The 27,476-nt window shown below is 41.7% G+C and overlaps 2 protein-coding genes and 1 long non-coding RNA gene across 6 annotated transcripts; 2 read left to right on the top strand and 1 right to left on the bottom strand.

Annotated features, from left to right (window-relative positions):
• Window positions 1-1,109: 1,109 nt before the first annotated feature.
• Window positions 1,110-23,516, top strand: acss2 (acyl-CoA synthetase short chain family member 2). 3 transcript variants are annotated; one of them, XM_018661456.2, is made up of 19 exons: window positions 1,110-1,914; window positions 3,725-3,920; window positions 10,203-10,294; window positions 10,517-10,620; window positions 10,709-10,781; window positions 11,804-11,879; window positions 12,295-12,406; window positions 13,230-13,277; window positions 16,027-16,164; window positions 16,870-17,040; window positions 18,219-18,352; window positions 18,693-18,825; window positions 18,956-19,012; window positions 19,747-19,827; window positions 19,918-20,026; window positions 20,561-20,629; window positions 20,871-21,047; window positions 21,142-21,216; window positions 21,377-23,516. In XM_018661456.2, the coding sequence occupies exons 1-19, from the start codon at window positions 1,788-1,790 to the stop codon at window positions 21,502-21,504; spliced, it is 2,100 nt and encodes a 699-aa protein (XP_018516972.1). In that variant the 5' UTR covers window positions 1,110-1,787; the 3' UTR covers window positions 21,505-23,516. The 3 variants fall into 3 exon arrangements, with proteins under 3 accessions (XP_018516972.1, XP_018516973.1, XP_018516974.1); XM_018661457.2 differs by having other exon boundaries at window positions 13,233-13,277; XM_018661458.2 differs by lacking the exon at window positions 13,230-13,277.
• LOC108873285 (uncharacterized) lies at window positions 23,405-24,740 on the bottom strand. Its single transcript, XR_001959389.2, has 2 exons — window positions 24,180-24,740; window positions 23,405-23,884 (listed from the first exon to the last, which is right to left on the bottom strand). It is a non-coding gene; the product is annotated as an uncharacterized LOC108873285 (long non-coding RNA).
• Window positions 24,741-25,006: 266 nt separating this feature from the next.
• Window positions 25,007-26,173, top strand: LOC108873284 (comitin). 2 transcript variants are annotated; one of them, XM_018661459.1, is made up of 4 exons: window positions 25,007-25,072; window positions 25,183-25,265; window positions 25,587-25,683; window positions 25,839-26,173. In XM_018661459.1, exons 1-4 carry the CDS (start codon window positions 25,022-25,024, stop codon window positions 26,088-26,090), a joined length of 483 nt encoding a protein of 160 aa, XP_018516975.1. In that variant the 5' UTR covers window positions 25,007-25,021; the 3' UTR covers window positions 26,091-26,173. The 2 variants fall into 2 exon arrangements, with proteins under 2 accessions (XP_018516975.1, XP_018516976.1); XM_018661460.1 differs by having other exon boundaries at window positions 25,186-25,265.
• The last annotated feature ends 1,303 nt before the right edge of the window (window positions 26,174-27,476 follow it).

Here is a 27,476-nt window from a genome sequence, read left to right on the forward strand (position 1 = left end):
TGACATCAGAAAGGGCGGGAGGCGTTCAGACGGTCACTGGGTGTAAAGACACTGCTGCTGCTGGAGCTTTTATACAGTTTCTTATTTACATGAATTTACTGTATTCAGATGTTTCCTTTTACTGTGCTTTTATTTTTAGGTTTTCACATCATCCTGCCTCACTCCGCTGCTCTAACATTTCCCTCCCTCCTCAGCAGGTCCTGCTGCTGTTTCCAGTGTGTTTCCCTCCAAAGTTGAACATTATCACCACCTGCTGTTTGTCACACCACCCTACATGCCTCTGATCCCAATTACAGATACACTGACACATTATAAACCTACACGAGTACAATTAAAAATAATAATTCTGGGGTAATTGTATGAAAATAACTTCTGAATAATAAAATAAATTCTGAGTTTATTTATTGCTTCTATAGCTCATACACGTTTCCTCCTGTTGTATTTTATTTGCTCATGTAAATGTTCATTCTCTCAATTTTTCTCATCGTTTTTCTTTTTCTTCTCTCATCTGAAAGATGGTTTGTGTGTGTGGATTTTTAATATTTGTCTGTGGGTTTGTGTTGGGTTTTCAGTTACGAGTGGTTTGTAGACGTGTTTCAATGAATGAGGTTAAAAGTCAAAGTTTCTTTTCTTCTCTTCTCTTGCCTTTTTACTCTGTGTTTTTATTTGCTGGCTTCATTTAATAAATTAATTGTTCTCTTTCCTTTTCTTTCCCTTTGTGTAATACACAATCATGCCCGCAGAGGACAGTGTTTGACAACAGAGACTGGCATAACAACGGTCACAGTTTTCTAAAGTTTAGGTGAACTTGAGTTATGTTCCTAAAAAATGTTTTTCTTAACTCAACAGACAGAATCAAACATTATCATGTAAGAAAATGTAACTATGAGCCCTTTGTGCTCATAAAACACCCCACAAATTTGTAGAACAAATTTTTTCTTTTATTTTATTAATCTACAAAACCACACTTATTTTGTGGCTTTAAACATCTACGACAACCACTTGAACACAACGTGGTTTCGTATTTACTGCTGTTATTGCCGTGAATTCTGAGCTTTTGAGCAGTACGTGAATGCGCCATGAGCTCTGATTGGCTGCAGGTCAGAACCAAACAAAGTCGAGCTCAGAAAAAGACAGAAGAAGAAGAAGCAGCACCGTAGTGTCAGAGCTGGGACAAAAACAGTCCTTCACCGCCTCCTGGACGGCATGAAACACACTCTTCTGACCGAGAGCAAGCTTTTAATTTGACTATTAAAAGGCCATTAAGTTCATACAGCTAAAACTGAAGGCCTCTTGTTGGCGCTCAAGTGCATCCCGCTCGTTTTCCTCCTCTGCTGCTGGAGTGTGCTAGCTTAGCCTGTTAGCTTAGCAGGACACCCTGCTCACCGTGTCCGTGCGTGCAGGACTTTACCACCAGGAGAGAAGAGATTCACCCGGAGCTGCAGCAAAACTGACCAGGACCTTACTCAACAAACACAGCTACACGCGTTGGCGCCAACCTCGGCTTTTGCACGTGAAGTTTGAACAAAGAAAGCAACGTAAATAACCTCGCAAAACAAGGAAGTCTGAGTGAACTTTGCTGCTAGCACCCTGCTAGTCCTGTACCTGCATTGATTCACAGTGCTGCTTAAAGGGGGAGGGGGGCGTCTGTGCAGCCTCCGCGGCCGTCCTCCGGTGCTCATATCGATTATCAGTGAGAGCATCTGGCCCTGTAATAGATAAATCGATCGCTATCTAACGGAACTGGTCCGGCAGAGAAGTGAGCGCCGCCACGAAACGCTTCGGAGATGATTCCCGACAAAGCCCCGAAGGAAGACGTCTTCCACGGGTCTGAGGACCTGAAGAAGGAGGCTCACATCACCAGCTTTGAGAACTACAAAGAGCTCTACATGAAATCTATAGAGAATCCAGATGGTAAGTCACAGTGGAGTAAAGAGGGCCGTGTAATGATTTTTTATTTCAAATTATTGTAAGGTTTGGACAATCAGACTGTGAAAGTGTCACCAAACAATCAATCAAGTCAACTTATTAAAAAAATCAGCAATTAAATCCATGATCAAACTCAATTAAAATCATTAGCTCCAGCCTCATGTAAAATACTTTATTACCTCGACCAACTATAACAGTAAAACACTGCTGTTACAGTAAAGTAATAATAAAATCTATACTAACACTCACAGAGGACATTTCTCTGTATTAAGTGCTTTAACCTTTGATACTTCCTTCCACTTGTAGCAGTGTGGTATTAGTCCTTTTACTTAAGGAAAATATCTGAATCCTTCCTTCCACTGCTGTCAGCCACATGCAGTGTAAGGTCAGCACCTGACTGTAATACAGCGGAAAAGCTTTTACATTTGATTAAAAGTGACAGAGCAAATAAAATATTACAGCGCTGCGGTAACTGAAGTAAATATTGTAGAAACCCTTTACACGTGTTGCTTCTGCAGTGTGAGTCCCTGCAAAGTCTTCAAGAGAGCTGCAGTTAATGATTGTTTCATTTTGGATGAATGACCTGACAGTTTCTCAGTAATCTTTGTCTGTTCCAATCCTCTAGAGTCTAAGGTTGTTTTTGTCCAACCAACCAGCCACGAATGAAAATAACTGCCTGCCAGCCTGATCTGTCAAAAAGTGTTTTATTCTTATAAACGACGATATTAAACTCAGTGTTATCTGCAGACTCGCTGCACTGACTGTGTTCTGTGGTAATAAGGAAGCACCTGTGCTGTGGCCTTTGGCTGGGACAGGCCTCTGCTAAACTCACCAGGCAGGAGGAGGGAGATGCTGTATGTGTAGAGCTATTGTTGGTCACACAGTCGGCTCAGGTCATTTCCTTGAAGCGTGGAGGTGGAGGGTGTCTGAAGAATGCCAGAGTGTAATTACAGAGGCAGTCAGACACGTCTCTGCTGCAGGTGGAAGCTGGTCTGATGACGGACTCAGAGCTGGAGATTGATAAAAACATTTACATCCAGTAGAGTACAGTTGTGTTAAGTTTCTGATAAACTGATCAAAGTCTCACAGAAGGAAACCAGTGAAGAACCAGTAAAGAAAATTTACCACAAGAAGATAATAAAATATAATATAAATAATATAATAAAAACCTTAAATTACAAACTGATATTGTCCCGTTTCATTGTAGTTGTACCTTGAAAGGAAGAACAGTGTCTTCCTTATTGCTCTGGAATTTATGGGCTCTGCTGGGAGGTTGGTGATCTTTTCTCTGAAGTCTGGACTTGTTATGAAACCAAAGACATTTTCTGTGGGCAGCTATTGTGATAATCCATTTATCTTTAAAGTCATTTTTCAAGCAAAAGGCCGAATGTCTCATCTTTGAATAAATATATTTGGGTTTTGGACTGTTGGCAGTGAAAATAGTGCAGTGTCTCAAACCGGACACTTCAGGTAGTACATGTAGTACTCTGTGTACACAGTATACTCACTGGCATTGTTGTTGTGCAGTTACTGGAAATCATGATCACAGCACGGGGCCACGATTATCACCAGCCAACATATCGTCTAAAATAAAGAACATAACGTTTATCTGCTGCAGAGTAACTGTTAGCCTTTCTGACCTGGAGTCTGTTTCACCATCTGCATCTTTTGCAACATTCAAGCTGCGATTTGCAACATGAGATAATTTCCTGTTAATTTTGACGCACTCCATGGATCAAAACAAAACGACATACGTGCAACTCGTGCCTCTCTAATCCCTCTCTTTGTCCTGCAGAGTTCTGGGGAGACGTCGCCAAAGATTTCTTCTGGAAGACCAAACACACGGGTCAGTTCCTCGACTACAACTTCGACGTGACCAAAGGAGAAATCTTCGTCAAGTGCATGGAGGGAGCCTCCACCAACATCAGCTACAACCTCCTCGACCGCAACGTCCACGAGAGGAAGCTCGGCGATAAAGTGGCCTTCTACTGGTGAGTAAGAGGCTGCTTCTGTGTGTGTGTGTGGTTAAACACTCTGAGTTTTCCCCGGGTTCCTGTGGGGCTAAGGTGCTTTGGTTGCTTTTTATGTGTGAGTCTGTTCCTCTCACATAATTATTTTCTCAGTTAACATTTCTCGCAGTTTCTTTTTGAGCTCCTCACCTGTGACGAGTGTCTTTCTTGCCTGTTTGTCAGGTTTTTGTTCGCTGGTTTGTTCCTGCAGTAGAGACGCAGGGAGACGCTGCAGCAGCAGAACATGTTGCACTGGACAAACCAAAACACCTTTAAGGCTGATTAACTCTGAAAGACTCACTGTAGATGAACTCGAGAACACTCGGCAGCCCAGCAATAAAATAAGGCTATAAATGACCCATAATGCAACACTGTAAAAGACCGTAGTTACACTGGTGCTCGCTCCACTTCAAAAGAATATATGTTGTAGTGTAGCTACAGAAAATCACCTGAGTTACAGTCTCTGCAGTCACACCCCACACCACTCACCCCCACAGGTGAATCCTCCACCTGTGGGACACACTGATCTGTTAAAATAGCAGCACAACAAACCTGTTCCAGCACCTGAGACAAAAGCAGCGGTGGGATGGATGCAACATGTATCTCTGATGTCCTACTCGCTCCTGACTCAGCTAAAAAGCAGCAAACTTTAGCTGCGTAATTTTCCACGTATGATAAAACAGCATCTAGGTTTAATAAAGAAAAAGTTTGAATCATGTTTTATCTTGAGTTCTTGTCGACAGAAAACAAACAGGTTAAAATTGAGAATCGCCCTGAAAACACTGAGATCAAACTAAGCGATGTCCTCCAGCTCCAGGTGATTGAAAGAAAATATGCACTAAAAAAACTTTTAGCCATAATAAGATTCATCAGACAGCTGTGATCCATTTTCAGTTTGATTACAGCTCTAATCTTGATATTGTGTGCTGGTTGTGTGTGAATGAGTGTGTTGGCTTTGTGCCTGCATTCCCCAGTACAAGAGAAAGTGTGTGTTTAAAGGACGTATTTAAAGCCTCTCTGTCTCTGTGTGTGTGTGTGTGTGTGTGTGTGTTGGGGGGGGGGGTCGCCTCTGTGAACACAATAACAGGATTGAATACCAACAGATCGTATGAATGGAGCTGCAGTCATCCTCTCTCCTTTGTCTTTCTCTTTTTCTCACATTCTTCCCCTCGCTCTTTTCTTCTTTCCTCCAGCTTTGTCTCCGTCTCCCACTCCTTTTCTCTCCTCTTCACTCTCTGCTCATCTCCATTTTCCACATAAATACCAGTGTAAATGAGTAAAATCTTACATGCACAACACTTAAAAACACGGGTTACAAAGAGCTTCACAGTCAGAGAAAGAACAACAAGTTACATTTGAATGAATACACGAAAGTGAAGCATCAAACAAATCAGGTTTTTATTGAATTATGAGCTTAACCTGGGAAAAGGAAAGCAACAGCTCAGTCACTATTTATATATTTATATATTTATCTTATAAAAGCACTGCACTTGTTCCTGTTCATCCTGAAAGCCTGTCTTCTCTGTCTGCAGCATCACTTCTTTTTTTTCCCTCCCTTCATTTGTTCCTGAGTTTTTCCTCTCGGGCCGTTCTGCCTCTTTTGCTCCTCTCTCTTCTCCCTCTTTGTGTCAGTTGCCCCGAGGACGCTGATGTGTCCTGATATGAATGGTGAAGCCGCAGAGAGGAACACAGTGAGACCACACTGGGGCTTTTAAACCAGGGTTATTCAGGGAGAGGATGAGGAGCGTTATATCAGAGAGCAGGTCTGTCGCTGTGATTATAGATACAGATGAGATCAGTTTTATCTGCAGGAGAAACCTCTGAAAAGGAAAGTTAGAAGGGATGCAACTGATGATTATTGTTTAATTAGCAGATTATTTTCTCTGTTGATCAGTTGTTGAGTCTGTAAAATGTCAGAGAAAAGTGAGAACTGCATGTTCCCGTTGCTTTTCTGTTCAACCAACAGTGTAAACCCCCAGAATATTAATTTTACTGTCATCAGGAAACAAAATACTGTTTGTTACAGTTCTGCAGTTTTCTGTTCCTGTATCACGACAGCATGGTTTCAGTCTCCGTTTCAATCGCTACACCCACAACAGTTTGATTAGTATTAGCCCTGTTTCTCATTTAAAAGAATGGTGAGTGAAACTGTTTACAAATGTGTAACAAACATTATGCAAAAAATGTTATTTACACATGACTTTCAGTGTTCAGCTCACACCAAGAACATACAGTATGCAGTCATGTTATTGCACAGAGCTTCAGGTAGAAAAATACTGAAAACAGTTTGACTGAAGCGTGGAGGATGTTCAGTATCAGCTGAAGCCGTTCGAGTGTTATTAGTAGTAGAGATAAAATGAATGTGAAATGTGTGTTTGTTGGTTTTTTTTAACTTAACATCCCCTTTCTTGAACTAAAAAGTCCCGTCTTGTAGCTGGAGGGCGAATTAGTATTTTCCCGTCGGTGCTTTTTTAAAAATCTACTTCATTTTGTTCGTCTTTTATTTTTTCCAGTGTCCTCATACTCTGTATTGTCTTAAAATAAAGTGTTGTGAGATGTCTCCTCACTGGTCCCTGACATTTAAACCTGTTGTGTATTTATAGGTGTGTGTACTGCGACTCGACTCTGTGTGTGTGTGTGTCACTGGTTATAAGTAAGTGCTATTATCGCTCTTAACATTTCCAGATAGGCTCACCGGGTAAAGAAACTCGTCCGATAACCTTGGTTGAAGTTGTTTGTTCCCAGCCTGCGAGCATTTGTGACAGTCAGTAAATAAAGCAACAACAAAGTCACATTTATTCATGAAAAGTGCTTTTGAAAAATGTGTTTCTCACAAAGTTAAGTGCACAAAAGTAGAGCTGCAGCTAGTGATTATTTTCATCATCAATTAATCTACAGATTATATTAGAAAAGCAGAAAAACCTTGTTTCAGAAGCTGAAACCAGAGAATGTTGGACATTGACCAACTGTTTCAGCTCTACACAGGAGCATAACTCATCATTTATGATCATCATTTATTTCAGTTTAAAGACTGTACATTTATTACAGTGTCTTCTAATTATAACAAACATCTACAACAATGTCAGAAATGTTTTGTGCAGTAAATGAATCGGCCTCAGAGTAAATGTTTACAGTGGTTGCACTGGAGCTCTGAGCTTTTTCATTAAGTTGATCAAAATGCTTCACTGTGCCTATGTTCCTGTGTACATGGGTGATTTATTTACACTGTGTAAATGACTGTGAACAAGACTAAACATGTTTTTGAAACTGAAACTGGATGTCATCCTTTGTGAAAGGCAGAGGTGTTTTAAGGTTTCAAAGTGCAGAATATAGGTGGAAAAAAACCTACGCTCACAGAGACAGGCGCACCGGCCCTGTGGAGCCACGTGAATACAATTATTCTTACTTATTGCACTTAATTTCCCTTCAGTTATAGTTTCACAGTGGATGCTCAGTCAGTCGTGAGCTGCTGTGACTAATTTTGCTCCAATATGAATCCTAATTTTAAACCTTTTACCTGTCAAGTGTTGAGTCACTGTGAGGTGTCTGTGTTTGTTCTTGTCAGAGCGGAGTCATTTGCAGACTGTGTGGGTGTGACCCTGATAGCAGAGTACAGTAGGTCACTGTGTTCATACAGTTTATTTTAATATGTCTGACACAGAATGAGAAGTAATGAAAGGAAAGGAGGGAAGAGAGATTTAATCTCCTGATCACTGCAGGACACAGTGTTTGCTGTAGGATTTGGTTTCAGCAGCGCACCCTGATTGACAGTCACTCAGAGAACAGGCCAGAAAAGAAACCCAGTATGCCCGATGGTCAGTCTGATGGTGAAGGGTTTTGTTGTACATGAGTGGTGTTTGCAGTAACCTAACCCTAACCCTCTGTAAATCTATCTAACTTTATGTTCGCTAGTTAAACCTTTCCTCTCCATCTCGCCTTGGGTCAGGTGTCAGCTACGTGTCTCCACTTCCTGTATCTGTGGTTTCAAATTGGATTTATCTGTTCAATCCAAAGACTCAACGATTCATTTGTGTTTCACACAGACCTAAAGTTTCTGTCTTGGTCATGGCTCAGCTATGAAATCCTACAGCACCACGGACTGTCTCTCCTGCCGGGCTGCTGACAGTGTAGTCGGCCGGTGTTAACTCACCATAACACCGGTACATGAAGTTCTCAGCAGAAAACCAGAACTTACACTGGAGCTGAGAGCATCAGAGGGAGTTGAACTGGTGTCACTCTTCCTTCTGTTTCCATCACGTTTCTATGTTCGCTCATTTTAAGACAAGATTACAAGATGCACTGGCTCCCGTTAGCAACGAACATTTAGCTTTTTTCAATATTATGTTTGTCTTTTTTATATCATAAGTATCTTTATGTATGTTTTTTAGATTTATTTATCATCATTGCTGTTAAAAAGGAACCGGATGGAACTAAATTTCGCTCAGTTGTGCACTGTCTGGTGTAGAATGACAATGAAGGCGTTTTGAGTTTGTGATGGAGTTTACAGCCTGCATTGCTCTCTGTGTGAAATGTCCACCGGACATTGAGTGTTTTGGGCTCAATCCAGTCAAAACAAAGTCAAACTTTTTCCACACAGGACTGAAGCCAGACTGGATGTAGTGGTGTTCTGGTGTAGACCTCACTGCTCAGATATCACGAAGGTCAGAGCTTTATCACAGCGTCAGTTATTCTGTGAATGCAACTCCATCGGCCGTCAGTGCCAAACAGGTCACAGAGACCTCTCAGCCATGCAGGCTTCCCTACTACCAACAACACACACACACACTTTATACTGGAAAACCCACTCTTACAGATACAGTATGCACTGTTGAGAAACAGGAATATACACACACACACACACACACACACAGGCAGCAGTGAGCTGCAAGAAATCTCCCCTCACTTCTTGCTGAAAGAGGGATATTTTGCAATCTTTATTTCTGCTGTTTTTGTTTGGGCTGAAAGCCAGTAGAAGGCGAGGCGTGTGTGTGTGTGTGTGTGTGTGTGTGTGTGTGTGTGTGTGTGTGTGTGTGTGTGTGTGTGTGTGTGTGTGTGTGTGTGTGTGTGTGTTACTGTAATGCATTTTTTTGCATTGCAGTTATCAGCTACTGGGCCAACTGATTGAGCAATAAAGGAGAGAGAAGGTGCAGAAAAACACTGGACTGAATTTGACATATGTGGCAGTAATTTTACTCTGCTCAGTCAAAGAGGAAAGTTAGATGAGTTTGCCTTTGTTTGAATCCATACTGAAAATAACAGTCAGTTGCAGCCTGTGCTGTGTATCGTGTTGGTTTTTGCTGCAGAATTGGGACACAGTTTCGGACCCTCCTTCCAGGACTGTGATGCTGAGAGACAAACGAGACGACGCTCACTTAAGAGCACGGCTGTATTTAATAATCTGGAGAGGCAGAGCTGTCACATCTCATTCACTCGCTTGTTCTCAAGACAATGTTATTAATGTAAAGGTCCTACTCCTGCAAATTGAGTGTGTGTGTGTGTGTGTGTGTGACCTTGAATGATGCTTTTGCAAGCACACAGTTCCTCAAACGCCCGGGATGAGAGCCTGTTGTGAAAAAGAGGAAAGTTTAGATGAGTAGAGTTTCACAACTGGGCTGAAAGTTTTACCAATCAAGAGGTGGCTGCAGCACCAGTTTGGTTTGTAACTTGTGTTTAACTTTGTTAACCTGCTCGCTCACTGTGGGACAAAGATTGACTTTTGATTTGCAGCGTGTACATTTTGTCACCAACGACGCCGGCAGATTGTTTTCATGTGTCGTTCTTCTTCATGTCGTCGTTAAAGATGCGTCGTGGAGACTGAAAATCAGCTCCATCTCGTTAAAGGCTTCCTCCTGCTTCACTGCCAGCGCTCCTCGTCTTTGTTATTGTTGGTGTTTTTGTTATTAGAAGTATTATTATTACTATTATTTACAGTAGAGTGAGTAGTGGTCGATAACAGATGTTATTGTTAGTTGCAACCCTTCTAGATCACATAGTACAGCATGACCCATCTTAAAGGCTCCTATTTTCAAGTTGGCACAAACCAGTTGACTCACAATAAGCCTGGATCTCTCAGGGCCTCTGGACTCGTGGGACTCTGGACAGTTGCCTGATCCAGGCTGGAGCCCAGTGTGTGAAAGTGTGTTTCAAATCAGGAGGAAAAAAGGAGATACTTGATGATAATTTGAATCACGTTGATGTTTGTTTCTTCATTTTACAGATGTTAATGTCTGAAAATAAGATGATGTTTGTTCATGTTTATTTCAGGGAAGGCAATGAGCCTGGTGATGAGCTGACGGTGACCTACAGAGAGCTGCTGCAGAGGGTCTGTCAGTTTGCCAACGTCCTGAAGTCTCAGGGTAGGTTTGAGCTAATAATTCACACCTGAGAGTGTGGATGCACTGACCTGGTGAAATGGACGAACCATGATGGGACACAGGCACAGACAGCGACTCAGTGTTTAACAGATCCTGTCAGTGCAAACACCTGGCTCCTCTCCTGGTGTGTTGGTTTATAATTTATTGTCTGACAGAGTAAAGTGTTGTTGGCTCTGTCCCTCACCTGCCTGACGTTGTCTGTAGGGGTGAAGAAGGGCGACCGTGTGTCCATTTACATGCCCATGGTGGTCGAGCTGGTGGTCGCCATGTTGGCCTGCGCCCGCATCGGAGCTGTTCACTCCATCGTGGTGAGTTATTAGATAAAAGTGTGCACGGGACATCGCCACGTTTGAGATAAAACCCAGATGTTAATACTGTGTGAGCTGCTGTCTCCAGTTTGCAGGTTTCTCTGCTGAGTCTCTGTGTGAGAGGATCATGGACTCCCAGTGTTCACTGCTCATCACTGCAGGTCAGTTTCACTTGAGGAAAATTAATCTACCTCGCAGGTCTCCACAGGAACATTGGGAAGGCGCTGCCAGCTTCAGTAAACTATTGTTGCAGCCCGCTGACGTCGAGCTGAACGGTTGAAACAAGCGACTGGAGGAGCTGCAGGCTGAGCTGAGGTGCTGAGTTGTGACTAGTAATCAAAGTCTTATTATCTGGATTAGAGTCTGGGGATAGAAACCTGTTAATCCACTGGGTTAATGGCCTGTGGTTGGAGCCCACTCACTCACTCACTCATAGAAGTCCTGTAAGCGGATCATTAGAGTCTTTAGCTCGGGGTCTTTTTATCCCAACAGGGCGGTGTACTTGTAGAGTTTTATTACCTTGTAAAGAAATAATTAGAGCAGAGGTGAGCTGAAACCTCCTCTGGATCTCATTCAGTTTTACTACCGTCGGTAAACTTTGGTAAACTATCAGCTACTTGTGAGGCTGCAGGAGTTGTGGAGCTCCACATCCAGAGACTTGTCAGCAATGAATAATAAGAAATAAGAAATTGAACAGACGCTGAAGGGGTAAGTGGTGTCAGCATCGTTCGTCATCCTTTCTTTAAAGTGGCTATAACCGATATCATATGACAATCTAAAAACAGCTGTGACCAAAGTGAAAGGAGTCGCTTTTTGTCATGAAGCTGCAGAGAATTATCACATTAGACCAGAGAGCAGCTGGTGAGCATATTGGAGCATTTCGCAGCTAGAGAGCCGGATATTTACCTCAGGAGCTGGTGGAGACCAAAACCAGAGAACAAGGAAATGAATACTGGACTTGTGTTTGTCAGGAGCGTGTGCGAATTGTTCTGAGACTGATTTAAAAGACAGAACGCCTCATTATTTCCAGTCCTCTGTTCTGTTTTCCTTTAACAAAACTGGTCTCATCACAGCATAGATTTTGCCTCTCTGTTTTCTCCCGGTTTCTCACACTCGCTCTTTACCTCTCCTCATCAGCGTCGCTCTCTTCCTTCATCTCTGTTTTTACCTCTCATTCGTTCAGATGGTTTCTATCGAGGAGATAAGCTGATCAACCTGAAGCTCTTAGCTGACGAGGCACTGCAGAAATGCAGAGACAAGTAAGCTGCACACACACACACACACACACACACACACACACACAGATAAACTTTGTACAAACAGCTTGTACTGGTGTACTCTGGCAAGTGCAGCAGAAATGCAGGGTCAGATAAGTCGTATTTATACACACACACACACACACATTTGTATGTCTGCATTAATGAGGACCCTCATTGACATAATGTGTGTCCAAGTGTGTATCTACACCAAACGCATCATTAACTAAATATTAATTATATTAATTAATTGCACCCATAAACAACCACATAAAACCAGATCATGGAAATAAACCAGATGTGACCCGAGCGGAAAAACGTATTGAACTAAAAATACAACCTGATGTAGTGAAAGAAGTTGAACAAATCTGCAGGTCAATGATCACGTGATCACCACCATGTCTCCGTCTCTGTGCAGGGGTTTCCCAATCGAGAAGTGTATAATGCTGAAGCACTTGTCCAAAGAAGCAGAGGAGACTTCTCTGGGCTCTCAGTCTCCTCCAGCCAAACGGTCCTGTCCAGACCTGCAGGTAAACGATAAAACCAGAGTCCAGACTCAGGGGTCTCTGCAACCTGTGGGTTAAAACATTAATCTGTCACGGTTATATCATCCCATCATAGTGAATCCTTTTATATGTTAAGTTAATTTTAAGTTCACATCATCATTGCTTTGCTTTATGCGAGTTTGCCCGGTAAAACACAGCGGGGGTCAGTTTTACCAGCGTCTGATTCGAGACTAAAAACAAAAGGCTCGTGATCCCATGAAAAGACCAAAACCAACAAACATCTCCTAACAAGTAATGTGTGTGTTCCAACGTTGCTTTATTGTTGTTGTGTGCTGCTGAACATAGTCCCCAACAAATAAAATCTTTAAATCTGTGAGATGTTTCTAAAGGTTTACGTCTTCAGTAGGAACCAGTGAGGTGAAAACTGGAGTAGGGAAGATTTGAGAGACGGACTAACACCGTGTTGGTTTGGGTTTATTCATGGAATTTACTAATGATAAGACAAATGTAGAGGAAATAAGATTTTCCTTTCAGTAGAAGTGTATGCAGAGTAGAAGTAGATGCTTCTGAATTCAGGCTGAGGATTCATGAAGATTCTTCTTGACTTTGACTAAAACTGTTTGTTTTATTTGAAAAATTCAGAAAATCTGTTGTTTTTCTGTGAAACTGGCCCCAACATAATCAGTCCTGAAAAGCTCCTAAAACTTCTCTCTCAGCTTGATTTTGACATCGTTGGTTCTTTTTTTTTTTTACCTTGTGTTTGGGTTTTTTTTAAATAACCATTCTCCTTCCTTAACTTCTCCTTCCTCCTCCTCCTCCTCCTCTTCCTTTCTTCCCTCCTGTCCAGCAGGAGAAACAGACAGGGAGAGTAAAGAAAACACGTCCTGTTCCACAGGTATTTTCATTCCCTCCTCCCTCCTCTAAATCCCCCATAACATCTTTGTTTTTGCTTTTTAAAGGGGATTTTCACCCACATCCAGAATTTACATATTACTGCTGTAAAAGGGCTAAAAACAATAAATAAACCAAGAAGAACTTAATTTTGTGAGAGGACTGAATTTGTGTTTGTTTAGTGCCTTGTGCACTTTAAATCTGATAATCATGATTTATTGTTTTTACTCAGCAGCAGCAGCAGCTTGTTATTCCTGTGATTATTGACAGTTCAGACATTTGAGGACATGAAAAGTGATTTTCCCTCATTTATAACTTCAAACTGCATCTCTACAATATCTGCTGATATTACAATCGGCTGTTGGAATATGAAACAGACACATAAGTGAAATTGAAACATGAAAACAGGAGTTTATGTTCTCACTAATGAATTGTCAGCTTTAAAAATGATATTTCATGTTGCCTGATGTGTGAGATTTTGTGCTACAAGCTGCAGCAGAATCAAAATTAAGACCTAATTTTTAGATAAAGGAGGGAAATAAAAAGAAATGTAATGACAGTTGTTAAAAATGGAAAGCTTTAGTCATGTTCTCAAAGGCTCACTGGAGTGTCTAAACTCACAGGAATAAAATGTAAATTCTCAGTAAGCGTTGAATTGGATTAACACTGTTTTCTCTTGGTATGTGTTGTGAACACACTCTTTCTGTTGTAGTTGTACACGGCCTAAAGAGACCTGCTGTCTCTGAGGTGTGCTGTGTTTTTCTTACTAATAAAACTGCTGTAACACTTCTCTCCTTCACCTACACACCTCAAGGCAGAAAGAGTCAGGGGTCTGTTGTCTTCTCATTGGCAGGTGCATGATGTTTAAATAATCAGCTGCTTCCCATTCGGTCTGAATGCTTGTGTCAAAATTCACCAATGTCGACGCTGATGCAAAGAATTTTGGCCTCGTGATAAAATCAGTAAACAGCAGCGAAGTCATGAGATGAATAGTTTTTGCTGTGAAATACTGGTGTGATTTGAAGTTGACAAAGATGGCACCAGGACAAGGTTTCCATTAACAGAATGTGTTGCTCTCAAATATTTAAAAACAGCACTAAAATTCAGATTACCATCGACGTGGACTCATGCCAATAATAAATCAGCCCATTTAGGCTGATTGGAATCTGTGAAATTAAAGAACAAAGAAGGCACATGCACTTCCAACTCAACCATAAAGAACCGATTTATTTATACTTCATCATGTCAACTAAAAGTAGTATCATACTGTGGTGAAACGATCATGTGAATGTGTCATGACGACACTATAGGAGAGACGCTCCACGGCGTTCAGAGTCAGACTCTCCCTCCATCATCATCATATTTCATTTTAAAATGCTTTTCGTCCTTACTTATATTTTGCCTAGATGCAGATACAAACAGACCTCTGATTCTTTCTCAGTAACCTTGTTGTATATAAATAAAACTGTGCCCTGTGTTTTCTCTTATCAGCGGCCACATTACCTCAGTCTGACCTGTAGTGCTTTCCAGTGTTGCTTCATATCCAGTAACATCTTCTCTGAAACTGTGTCTTGGTGTTGGTGTGACGTGTGGTCATCATCCACCTTCACCTGTAACAGCTTCAAATTGTGCTGTTCTCTCCCTCTTTGTTGTGCACATATGGTTCAGCTCGTAAAGATTTAAATGAACTGAAAGTGAAAGCTAATCACAGTAGCTTCTAAACTCAATTATTTAGAAAAATCTGAACATGCAGGAAAACACGTGGCCCTGCTGATACGATATTGACTTTAACGTGACGTTCGCTGGTCTGATCTGTATGAATTCCTCTGTAAAGATGAGAACAGCATTATGTATACAGCAGATGTATCTCTGCTGTTGAGTAGACATCAGACCTGGGTCTATTTACTGTCTGAGAAGGAGCTCAGTTGCTTCTCTGAGACTGGTTTATTGTTTTTGGCACATGAGGGCGAAGGAGATTAATCCAGAAAACTGGACCACTCTAAGTAATTGGAAAGATTTTGTGAAGTCATGGTTTATTTTACATCAACTCTCTCGTTTCTCTGTCTCTGAGCCACAGTCTGTCTATACACAGTGGCTTCAGAAAGTATTCAGACCCTTTCTCTTTCTGCACACTTTATTGTGTTGTAGATTTAACTTTAAGTGGATAAAATTGCTATTTTCTTCCCATCAGTTAATTGTCTTGGCTGTGTGCTTTGGGGCATTGTTGTGCTTAAAGGTGAAACCTCTCTCAGTCTCAGATAACTCCGCAGCAGGTTTCCTTCTTCCTTCCCAGGGACAGGGAGAGGGACCACTGGGCTCTTTTTACCCAGTTACTAGGAAGAGTCCTGGTGGTTCCAAACTTCTTCCATTTCACAGTTATTGAGGCCACTGTGCTCCTCGAATAGTAAGTGACCCAGCTCTGATCGACACACAGGGAATAAGTTACAACAGAACTCGTGTTTGTAACTTTTCTTTATTGTTTTCTTCACTGTAACTCAGATCCACAGTTTTCACTTGTTTCACTCGTTTGTTAAACTAACTTTCTTTCACTTTTGTGTTGTGTTTTTTAGATTTTAGAGACATGTATTATAATGAATGTTGAGTGTCCGATTGGCTCCGAGTTTATCGAGAACTTGGGGAATTTGCATGTTCACTTGTTCTGTTTGTGTCTGTGTGCGTTTGTGTGTTTGTTGATGTCCATGTTTGTGTCTCTTTTGTGTGTGTCTGTGTATGTGTGTTTGTTTATCCACCAGGTCCCGTGGAACCCTGAGGTGGACTTGTGTTGGCACGCTCTGGTACGAGGAGCTTCAGACGAGTGTGAACCAGAGTGGTGCGGGTCTGAAGATCCTCTCTTCATCCTCTACACCAGCGGCTCGACCGGCAAACCGAAGGTAGGAAGTTAAATCTGATGTTTAGACATTTTCATCACGCTGACGACGTAGTTTTGAAATGTGTGAACACACTCTCCAGCTTCTGAAATGTGAGGATTTGCTGCTTTTGTGTTTGATTTTAAATTATTTGCTTAAATTACGTCACTGCGCTCGGGGAAATGTGACGGACACTTTTTGCTTTTTTCTGACATTGTATTGACTTCATTATTAATCCATTTACTGGGATAAAACATAACTGATAAAGAAAATAATTGTTTGTTGTAGCCTTAATCAGATTGACGATTTAACCAGGGAACATGATTTTTTTTCTTTGGCCGTAGAATCACACTGAAAAACTGATTCCTCAGACTTTTACTGCTGAACAACTTTTTTTAAAGTTATAATAAAATGGAATTTGTTCAATAAATAAGAGAATAACAGAAAAGTTAAACATTTCTCCTTGGATGTATAAACATGACTTTGCTGTGTTCTTCTCTCTCACCTCCATGTTTCCTGTCGGCCTCTTCACTGATGAATTTTATTATCTGCAGTTTACGTTTTTGGTCATGTCATGAAATGTAAAGTGTTATTCATCTTTTTAAATCAGGATAATGACAACCAACATTTAATCATTAAAACATCTGTCTTATGCTCTCTCACGTTTCCTCACACCACGCTGCCCGTGCATCTCCGTCTTCACCAACCTTCCTCTGCTCTCGTCTGCAGGGAGTTCTTCACACAGTCAGCGGCTACATGCTCTACACCGCCGCCACCTTCAAACTGGTGTTTGACTACCAGCTTGACGACGTTTACTGGTGCACGGCGGACATCGGCTGGATCACCGGACACTCCTACATCACCTACGGCCCTCTGGCTAACGGGGCCACCAGTGTTCTGGTGAGCGAGGGCCGAGGGACTGCGGGATTACTCAACTTCCTGTTTTTACAGACTTGGCTGATGGTCGCTCTATTGTCACTGTGACTGACTTTATCCCCAGTGGTCTGCAGCTAAAGAATCCTGAGCAGTCAGACACAGTTAGCACACTCTGTACTGACACCTCTGCTTTGACTGGATAAACCTGTTCATTCAGGGGAATCTGAAACTCGTCTGACACTGACACTGAAGAACTCATTCATTTCAGATATCTGATTCATCTTCTTTACTTAGTGAAGAAAGTAGTTTGTATCAGCCTTTAGCTCGTGATGCTGAGGATGAGTTAACGTCCTCTGACTTGTTAAAACAGGATCGCTGCTCTGTGAGCGGTTTCACTGTCGCAGTCATTGATGAGTCACGATTACAGAGTAATAACTAAACACGAGTGAAGACCTGATAAAGAGCTGGCTGCATCATTTTTAGGTGATGTCAGTCATGATGAACGTATGAATGTAGGTCAGTGAAACAGCAGTGAGATGATGAGATGACAGCATGTAGTTATTGTCAGATGGTCAAAGTGTTGATATATTTAAACTTTTCATCAGTATTTATTCAAATATCAATCTTCAGCAACATGCAGTTTGAAATCATTTTAATTTGCATGAATAAAACAGGGAAGTGGACAAACAATATGACTATATAGAACAAACACTGGAAGATTTACTGGACCTTTAAAATGTGTGCAGCACAAACACTGAACAGATTCAGGTAAAAAATATCTTCTAACCCTTTTCACCAAAATCAGTAAAAATAAACCTGAGCTATATCAGTCATGAAAGAGGTTGATAACTCCTTTACTCATCAAGAGTCAGTTGTATTAGTTTAAATCAGACCTGAAACAAATGGTGGTTTTACGCCGTGTTTTATGATTGTAAATTGAAAATCTTTCGTTTTTGGACGTTCTGTTGAACTCTGGGTGATCTCCATCTTTTACCAGGCATCAAGGGAAAGCAAAGGAAACTCGACACTGTACAAAATGGAAATCAGAGCAATCTCTAACCATTAGCAAGAATAATTCAGGAAATGAGATCAGTGACCTGAAAGATGCCGAGTTAGAAATGACACATTCCCAGTTCCTGATACCAGGACCTGTGCCGTTCCTCAGGATTGTGTTTTATGTTAAGTGTGTGTGTGTGTTTCAGTTTGAGGGCCTGCCTACCTACCCTGACGTGAGCCGCATGTGGGAGATTGTGGACAAATATCATGTGACCAAGTTCTACACGGCTCCGACCGCCATCAGGCTGCTGATGAAGTACGGCAGCGAGCCGGTGCAGAAGTGAGTCCACCTCCTGGTCTGTGTAGTTTTCATTCTGTCACAACAGACGTTATCTCAAAGGCACTTTTCATTTAGAGCAGGTCCACACTCTTTATATGGTTATATTTACAAAGAGAAACCCAACAGTTCTCACTGTGAGCAGCACTGGGCAAATACCTGGGGTTTAAACCTCATACCCTTGTTGACCAGCAAGTGTAAAAACACTGTTGTAATATTTAGAATAAATTTTTATTTTCCACTGTAAAAGGTCTTCTCCATGTTTCTTTCTACCTTTACTGACAGACCTAATTTTATCCTCTCCTCCACCTCCCTGTCCGTCTCTTTCTGTCTCTGTCTGCAGATACAAGCGAGAGTCTCTGAAGGTTTTGGGGACGGTGGGAGAGCCCATCAACCCTGAGGCCTGGCAGTGGTACTACAACGTAGTGGGAGAGAGGAGATGTCCCATTGTCGACACCTTCTGGCAAACAGAAACTGTGAGTTGCAGTTATTTGTCCGGTATCAGCTGAGAAGCTTCCAGTCGTCTGAACGCTCAGAGCCGGACTCGGAGCTGTGCTTCCCCCTGGTGGAAAGACGGTTTACTCACACCCTGTTTCTGTCTCTCAGGGAGGACACGTGTTAACTCCTCTGCCTGCAGCCACGCCCATGAAACCTGGATCTGCTGTGAGTAAAATAACACACAAATAAAACACACACAGGATTTATTGACTGGGTTAAACTGTAGTGATTCAACACAGCAAATGCGGCACGATGCATGCGTTTGATAGGGTTTACAGACATTTACACTCAAGAAGGGACTGCAGCAAACAGAAAAAGATTGAATAAGAGAAACTGTGGACATGTATAAAAACTTGAATAACACGAAAGTAAAAAATAAACGCATAAAAAGTGATGCAGCAGCAGAAAATAACAGGGTTTTAAGCTGTATCTTAATCTGTTAGTTACCAGCTGTTTAAATCTGGTTTCAAGAGGCCTGTCTGCATCACTGTCTGCATCACTGTCTGCATCACTGTCTGCATCACTGTCTGCATCACTGTCTGCATCACTGTCTGCATCACTGTCTGCATCACTGTCTGCATCACTGTCTGCATCACTGTCTGCATTACTGTCTGCATTACTGTCTGCATCACTGTCTGCATCACTGTCTGCATTACTGTCTGCATCACTGTCTGCATCACTGTCTGCATTACTGTCTGCATCACTGTCTGCATTACTGTCTGCATCACTGTCTGCATTACTGTCTGTATCATTGTCTGCATCACTGTCTGCATCACTGTCTGTATCATTGTCTGCATCACTGTCTGCATCACTGCTCTTTCTGAACGTGTTGAAAATCTAGTTTCAGTGTCTTCATAAACAGATATCTCAATGAGAATCATCTGTTCTCTGTGCTACAGACGTTCCCGTTCTTCGGAGTGGTGCCGGCCATCTTGAATGAGTCGGGAGAAGAGCTGGAGGGGCCAAGTGAGGGATACCTGGTCAGCATTATTGTTATTACTACCCAGTGTTTGTGTTGTGTGTGTCGTCGTGTGTGTTGATCGCTCTCCTCTGCTTCTGCCTGTTAACAGGTGTTCAAACAGCCGTGGCCCGGTGTGATGAGAACCGTGTACGGAAACCACCAGAGGTTTGAAACCACCTACTTCAAGAAGTTCCCCGGATACTACGTCACAGGAGACGGTGAGAGAGGAGGACAGGACGGAGAACAGATTCAGAACCAAAAGAAACCAAATTTTTACATTTCATTGTTTTAATTTCAAGTTAATAATATCTTTTTTTTCTTTTTAAACACTTTGTTTGTTTTAAATGTCTAAAGTTTTAAAGAGCTCTAAAGCTTTAAAGGAAATTTCCTTGCTAATTGAGGTGTTGTTAGTCGTCGTCTTCTCGTTCCATTTCTGTTTGTTTTTGTGTTTTTTTGTCTTTATTCATTGAGATTTGGACCTGAGAGCAAGAAAAACATTCACCATCATCATCATACCTGCAAACAGATATAACACAACAAGACACATTTAATAAAAGCAATTACAAGAGACGTGAAAAGCATCAGGGACTGTAGTTTTAAAGGTGAACAGTACCTTGAAACAGTTCTGTCCAGGTTTGTGGCTGCATACCAGATATCCAAGGTTAAATAGTTGCTGGAATTTGTTCTGTACTCACAAGGTTTTAATGTTAAAAGAGATGTGAGGTAGTGATAATGACGCTTTCCTCCTGCAGGCTGCCGCAGAGACAAGGACGGCTACTATTGGATAACAGGGAGGATAGACGACATGCTGAACGTCTCAGGTAAGAAGAGGAAACAGTTACTGAACCTCTCATTTCTCAGCTTTACTACAGATTGACAGGTGGACTCTGAGTCATCAATAAAATTCAATTCAAAGATCAATTTTGATTGACAGGGACAGGCACATAGGAAATGAACAGCTGTGTTTCTAATTGTGGGGAAACCTTCTAGGATCTGTTAACCTCTCTCTCTCTCTCTCTCTCTCTCTCTCCCTCTCCCCCTCCCTCCCCCTCCTCCCCTCAGGTCACCTGTTGAGTACGGCGGAGGTGGAGTCGGCTCTCGTGGAGCACGAGGCCGTCGCCGAGGCTGCTGTGGTGGGCAGACCACATCCCGTCAAAGGAGAGAGCCTCTACTGCTTCGTCACTCTCGCCGACGGAGTGACGTACAACCGCACGCTGGAGGCGGAGCTCAAAAAACAAGGTGGGTTTAAAAACAAACTGTGTCCCTGTCTTGAGTTTTTGCAGCGTTTGTGTGGAGGTCAGAGTCTGATGTGGTCTGTGTTTGGTGTTCACAGTGAGGGAGAAGATCGGGGCCATCGCTACACCGGACTACATCCAGAACGCTCCGGCACTCCCCAAGACCCGATCTGGTAGATTCACAGAGAATTTAATGATGATGATACACAGCACTAACATACAGTGTTTACATTTAAAAACACACGTCCCTGTTTTTATTCTCCTAAAATCAGCTTTCATCCTCTTCCCTCCTTCAGTGTTTTTTGTCTCACCTCCACATTATTCTGTCTGCAGGTAAGATCATGCGACGGGTGCTCCGCAAAATCGCCTGTGACGAGCGGGACCTGGGCGACATCTCCACGCTGGCCGACTCCTCGGTCGTCGAGCAGCTCTTCCAGAACAGGTGCTGCACTGCCGTGTGACGGCCTCCGGGATCCTCGCGGATCGAGGCTCCGACTGCAGCCGCGCACCAGCGGCCACAAACCCCCAACCAGCGAAGAAGAGGAAGAGGAGGAGGAGGAGGAGAAATTCAACAAACTCGGTCTTGTCCAGTAAACAACCTCTAGCTCCTGATGAGGATGAGCAGCGTGCAGCCTGTGTTTAAAGTGACGCTATTGTTTTTATACGCAGGAAAAACCTGCAGCAGGCAGCGACACAACATCTGTCCTGTTAGTCGTAGATATTTCCCTCGTCTGTAGCAGAAACAACAACTGATTTCAGTCTGAAGGCTGGAGAGTCGCTGCGAGCGGGAAGCCAGAGGTTGTTTTTGGGGAAGACCGTCCTGCAGTGGAACTGTGTGGAAGAGGTGGAGCTGGGGTAACACTTCATCTGGTTTTATCCTAGTGTTTTAGCCAGTAACACACAGCAATATCTCATATTTAACTGCTCAGTAAAAGTTTAGATCCAGTACAGGAGCTCTCCTGTGGTTAAAGGACGAGTCTCTGCGCTGGAATAATTCTCACGTGAAGTGCTACCTGTGGTTATAACAAGTCGTCTCCTCCCCTCGCTCGATGCCATAGTACTGTTATGTACACTGATGATTAGCTAAATCTGAGAACGCTCATCATTTCTACTAGTTTTAATTTCTGTTGTAATTTTTTAAAAGGTATGTAGGTTTGTGTCTTTCTTTTTTTCCCCCTTTTTTATTTTCGGAGAGATTTTAATGTAGGATTGGTTGGGTATTTCCATTTGTGTGTCTGCACGCTCCAATGTTTTTCTTTCTTCTGCTGTTTTTTAAGTTGCAGGCTCTTCCTGTCACTCTGGTGGAAACAGGGAATGTGTGTTCAGCCTCGTGTGGCTCGGACACCAAACACTCAGCTCCAGTCACTAAAGCTCCAAATCAGCTGCTGAACAATGGAAAAAAAACTAAAAAGAAAACCTGTTTCTAAACCAACATGAACACTGAAATTTGGTCTTTTAATGTTTAGATGTGTCCAAACTCCATATGTCATCATGGAATCAGACTTTACACTGTCTGTGATCGGAATAAGTACTAAAGTCAAAACAAAATGTCTGGAACTATGTACAAATATGACATGAATTATGGTTAAGTAATCAGCCGTGTTTTCTGGGGCTCATAGAGTGTGACGGCTACAGTCTTTTCATTACATTATAACCAGGGAAATGTGGATTAAATCTGGATCATGATAAGAGAACTACTGTGAAAATAATAAACATTAAATCAGAGACATCAGAGATAAGACATCAGAGAACTGAAGCTTGAATCATCATGAAGGAGAAGGCTGGTGTTCATGGTTTTTTATCATTTGAAAACATTTTCCTTGAAAAAACTGAAGATGTGTTTGTACTGAAGACGTCAGTCTTTAGAAACACCTCACAAATATTCACCTTCATTCTTTAAAAAAACTTCCTTAAACCTGTTCAGACAAACAGAGAGATGTTGTTTCTGTTGCACAACAGCAAAACTATCTGCGTCTGTTTCTGTGGGTGTAACTTGAGGTTTCTGCCTCTGCTGAGAGTCTGAAGCTGAGGCTGAAGCAGCTCCCCATTCACAGCGTGCACACTGAATCAGAGTCAGAGCTGATTTGGGGCTTGGAAGTTTTCTGGTCTTAGTTTCTGTTTCATACATCTGTGATTTGTGATTTGACCTCGTTTAGATTCCCTCATTATTTTATCTTTTTTTAATTTGTCGCTGTTTTTGTCTCAACGTGCCAACCTAAGAAACAGTGGAGCTGGATGTATAAAGCTAATAACTGTATCTAATGTTCACTAAAAGAAAAAAAAAGTGCAGCTGCTTATTTGATTCAGAAGCTTTTTTTTTGTCTGTATAATAACTCGGGTGAAGGAAAGAGAATTTTTCTGTTTGTTTTTTTTTTTTTTTTCCTGTGTTCATCCTTAGTTTTGTGTTTTTTTTTTCCCTGTTTGTATCCACGTGTATGCAATGACAGTAAATGAACATGACTACTGCCTCTCATCCTCTGTCGCTGCCTGGTCCTTTAAAAACAGCTGGATTCAGGAGTGTTGTTTATCCCTGAAGCTCAAAATCACAGTGTCAATGTTTTAAAGATCAGCCTTTATTTCTCCACAGTTTTGTGTTGTTTTGTGGATGTGATTCACCATGGTTCACCAGGATGTCAGGTTTGTGGCGACACCCCACTGTTGTAAAGATGAGGACATGTTAGCTGAAAAAGCTCTTCACACAGCAGACATCTTGTGGCTCTCTACCTTCCAGATGTGACCTTGTGTCTGCAGTTTGTTGCTGGTGCAGGCGGTGGACAGCGGCTTCACCACAGTGTGTTTGATGAGAGGAGAGCTGTGACACTGAAGCACACAGTGACTGTGCTGCACAACCAAAAGAATCAAGAGGTAAAAGAGCCTGAGAAGCTTCATGGAGCTGCAGAGTTGAAGGATGGTAACTCACTACTTTTACTCAAGTACTGTACATACAGTAAGTACAGTGTCGAGGTACTTGATGCTGCTTTATACCTTTACTACGTTTCTCAGGGACATTTTCGTCACATTGTTAAAGTCTAAACCTGTGGCTCCCAAACTTACACTCCTCTGATTTAGCACCACACTTCTATTACATTGTTAGTCTCACTAAACCATCAGGATCAAAGAAGCAGAAAAAACAAACCTCCAGTCATCGTAAACCAGTCAGCTGAAAGGACTGACTGGAGAAATCCAACCCCGGCTTCTGCTCATTCACACACCAACACTTCTACTGGAACAGAGCTGCTGATCTGTTGACGGTGGCGTTCTTCAGTTTTTATAGACAATGAGGAAACACACCTCCCAAAAACATGAGCACACAGCTGGTTTGTAGAGGATCTTACCCACCAGCTCTCTGAGGTCTGCTCCACAGGAGGACCAGACAACACACTTTTAGTCTTTTGGTTCTTGAACAGTAAAATGTATAAAAAGTGTTCTAGCAATTGTGCAACTTATAAGATTGACAAGATACAAAGAACAAGCCAAACCGGTTCCTCTACCGAAACTCATCAGTGAAACTCACCACAGTTTTTATAATCAGTTTATATCAGGCTGAGATATAAGGGAAAGTATGAAAACAGGTTTACTGTGACCACATGTCAGTCTTCTGTCTCTGTTTGTTTTCTAGTTTTGTTTGTTAGCTTGTCTGTTTGTCTGTGTTTTGCAGGAACTGTGATCGTCATCAGCAAATCTTCACAGGAATCAAGGTGAACTAATGACTAACTGCATTAGTTTGCTAAAACAAATAAAACAAGAACAGATGAGTCACTATAAACTGGAGTCTGAGTTAAATCACAACAAGGAAGCGTTATACTCAGACTGATTAAAGGTTAACCATTATAAACATTAACTCAGGACATTTACTCAGATACTGTACTTAAATACAAATGACTTCACTTCATGCTGCTTTAAAATTCAAAGAGAAATATTTGTCTTTTTACTGCACAACAGCACATTCAGCTGATTCTATTATAAACAGGTTGTTAAATGCAGAACCTTCAGGAGTTTTTACATCGTTGTGTTGGTATTTTTACTCAGGTGAATAACCTGAGTTCTTCCTCCTTCAGTGAACATGAGATTTCCAAAGAAATTCCTTCTCATGAGATAAAAGGATAAAGAGCGAATTAACCCCACCTTCTGTTTTCCAGCAGACATATAAAGCAGACTGGTTTGAGTCCAGAACATCTACAGCCTGCTCACCTGTTTCAGACAGAAGAAGCTGCTACAGCTGGTGAGTTGTTTCCTGTTCTTTCAGTTGTTCCAACGTTTGAAGAATTTGAGCTCAGAATCTTAATTGTGCAGAATAATAACAGTGAAGCTGTTGTAATTAATGGTATTCCTCATGAATCACAGGCTCAGATTCTACATCTGAGGTTTATTTATAGAAAGTAAGAGGATTTTTCTCCTTGAAGATCCAGATGAATTTAAATATAATATGGATCTAAATATTTTAATCTCTCTCTCAGCTGGTCGGAGCTTTAACAGCCAATGAAAGGAGGCCTCTGAAAACAGAACATTTGAGTTACTAAACAGTTTTTCACTCTTCTGTCAGCAGAACCATGAACAGAAACTCCATCAGCACTGATGAGGAGCTGCGTCAGGGGGACTACCTCCTGAGTGAAAATGGCAACTACAAAGCTATTTTTCAGGTGAGGAAACAACTGATCTTTTCTTTGTCTAGGCCAGTTGATTATTACATGGTTCAATCTCAAGTGTTTGGTCATATTAAAGAACTTCTGTTCTCTGTAAACACAGAGATGTTCTGAGACTTTCTAACTGGACATTATTTCTTCTCCTCCCACAGCATGACGGCAACTTTGTCATCTACACCTGGCGTCCTACTTGGGCATCAGATACATGCGGAAAAAACCCATTCCGAATCCTTCTGCAGCAGGACACCAACCTGGTCATGTACACCAAAGAAGATCACCCAGTCTGGGCCTCTGGCACCTTCTCAAACCAACACACCACCAGAATGCGCCTGACCCTGACTAATGAAGGTCAGCTGGTTCTGGACAATAACGGGAAGAAGATCTGGAGCGCTGGAGAAAAGTAGCAAGAATCATTTCAGACAGAATTCATGATGTGACAAGAAACACGTTTTGCTCTGAGATTAAAATAAAGAGCTCTGATGTTTAATGATGCTTTGTTGTGTATTATTGTGTCAGACTTTAATTACTCTGATAGACTGATACTGAACAATGTCATCTCCCTGAAATCATCACAAAATTTTGATTAATTGAATATATACAAAACATAAATAATAATTAAGACCTTTCACTAAAGAGCATTCTCTTAAAACTGATTATTTAACAACAGTTTGAAGACTGAACACTAAAAACACTTGGTTAGTTTTTCTCAGTACAGATCTTAACAGATTATTATTATTATTGTTGATTGATCACTAATGTTTTTATATTTCACTTTTTTTCCTGTAAATATTCAATAACATCACATTTTACAATCTAGTTTTATAGTGAACAGCGATATATTTCTGAATTTTGGGCAGAAAACACCAGAACACCACCATGAAAAATCTGTAGCTTGTGGCCACCAGTGAAACGAGCGGAACCAGTGAGCGTCATGCTGCTGGTCGGCTCCTCAGTCCGTGACGGACGAAGACGTTGGGCGCCATCTTGTTTCTTCTGTGCAGTTTGGTGACCTGCGGCCCGTTACAATTGAATGCCTGCTTTTGCTGCTTCACACCTGTTTGACTTCGACGTAAATTCACTTTAAATGTCGTCGAGAGGTTCACCTGTCCTTCACCCGATGTCTTCTTTTAAAGTTAAGTGGAAATTTAACAAGTTAGCTCCACGTTTGCAGCTTCTTTTACTTTGAAAATAACCAAACCGCCAACGTTAACAGACACCTGACCTGGATATGACCCCGAGGCCGCCTCTGAGTCCTCCTTCTTAAACTCAGCGGACTTTGAGGACTTCATAAGTCAAGACACACGGTGAAGAAAGACTCTGAAGGTAAGAGCTGTATTTCATTAACTCTGTACCTGTGTGTGAGGCAGTTTGGTGACTGGATAATGTACTTCCTGTTTCCTGTGTCCTGGCTTGATTAGCATGTTGACACCTTTGCTTCCTGAAAATATGAAGAAAGCTCCTTCAGAGTTTCACTTTTCTGACCTGAATCTCGCTGTTTTACTTGTGTGAAAGCTCTGCTGTTGTTTATTGTTCCCATGTGGATGAGATTAATTAATAGTTCCCCCTCTGGCCCCTTTTATCAGACACATCTAGCTCTTATCATCTATGGCATGAAATGGGCTAATTTGAAATTATACCTATTCATTCACTCTATTTATATATAGATTATTGTGGTCTGTTGGTGCAGTTTTAATTTAATATTGTCTCATTTATTTTTCATTCCCACTCTGTCTGTCTCTGATTGTCTCTGAAGTAAACTGTTTAAACAGTTCTTACATTTTATTTTCTGA

This window comes from Lates calcarifer, linkage group LG6, assembly GCF_001640805.2.
Source record: "Lates calcarifer isolate ASB-BC8 linkage group LG6, TLL_Latcal_v3, whole genome shotgun sequence".
Taxonomy (NCBI): Eukaryota; Metazoa; Chordata; class Actinopteri; family Centropomidae; genus Lates; species Lates calcarifer.

What these genes read in the sequence shown, in the direction of transcription:
- acss2 (XM_018661456.2), top strand. Translation starts at nt 1,788, where the DNA reads ATGATTCCCGACAAAGCCCCGAAGGAAGACGTCTTCCACGGGTCTGAG. An exon ending in TTCACTGCTCATCACTGCAG is followed by an intron (nt 10,782 to 11,803) that starts GTCAGTTTCACT and finishes TCATTCGTTCAG; the next exon opens with ATGGTTTCTATCGAGGAGAT. An exon ending in CGACATGCTGAACGTCTCAG is followed by an intron (nt 20,630 to 20,870) that starts GTAAGAAGAGGA and finishes TCCTCCCCTCAG; the next exon opens with GTCACCTGTTGAGTACGGCG.
- LOC108873284 (XM_018661459.1), top strand. Translation starts at nt 25,022, where the DNA reads ATGCAGAACCTTCAGGAGTTTTTACATCGTTGTGTTGGTATTTTTACT. An exon ending in AGAAGAAGCTGCTACAGCTG is followed by an intron (nt 25,266 to 25,586) that starts GTGAGTTGTTTC and finishes CTCTTCTGTCAG; the next exon opens with CAGAACCATGAACAGAAACT. An exon ending in ACTACAAAGCTATTTTTCAG is followed by an intron (nt 25,684 to 25,838) that starts GTGAGGAAACAA and finishes CTCCTCCCACAG; the next exon opens with CATGACGGCAACTTTGTCAT.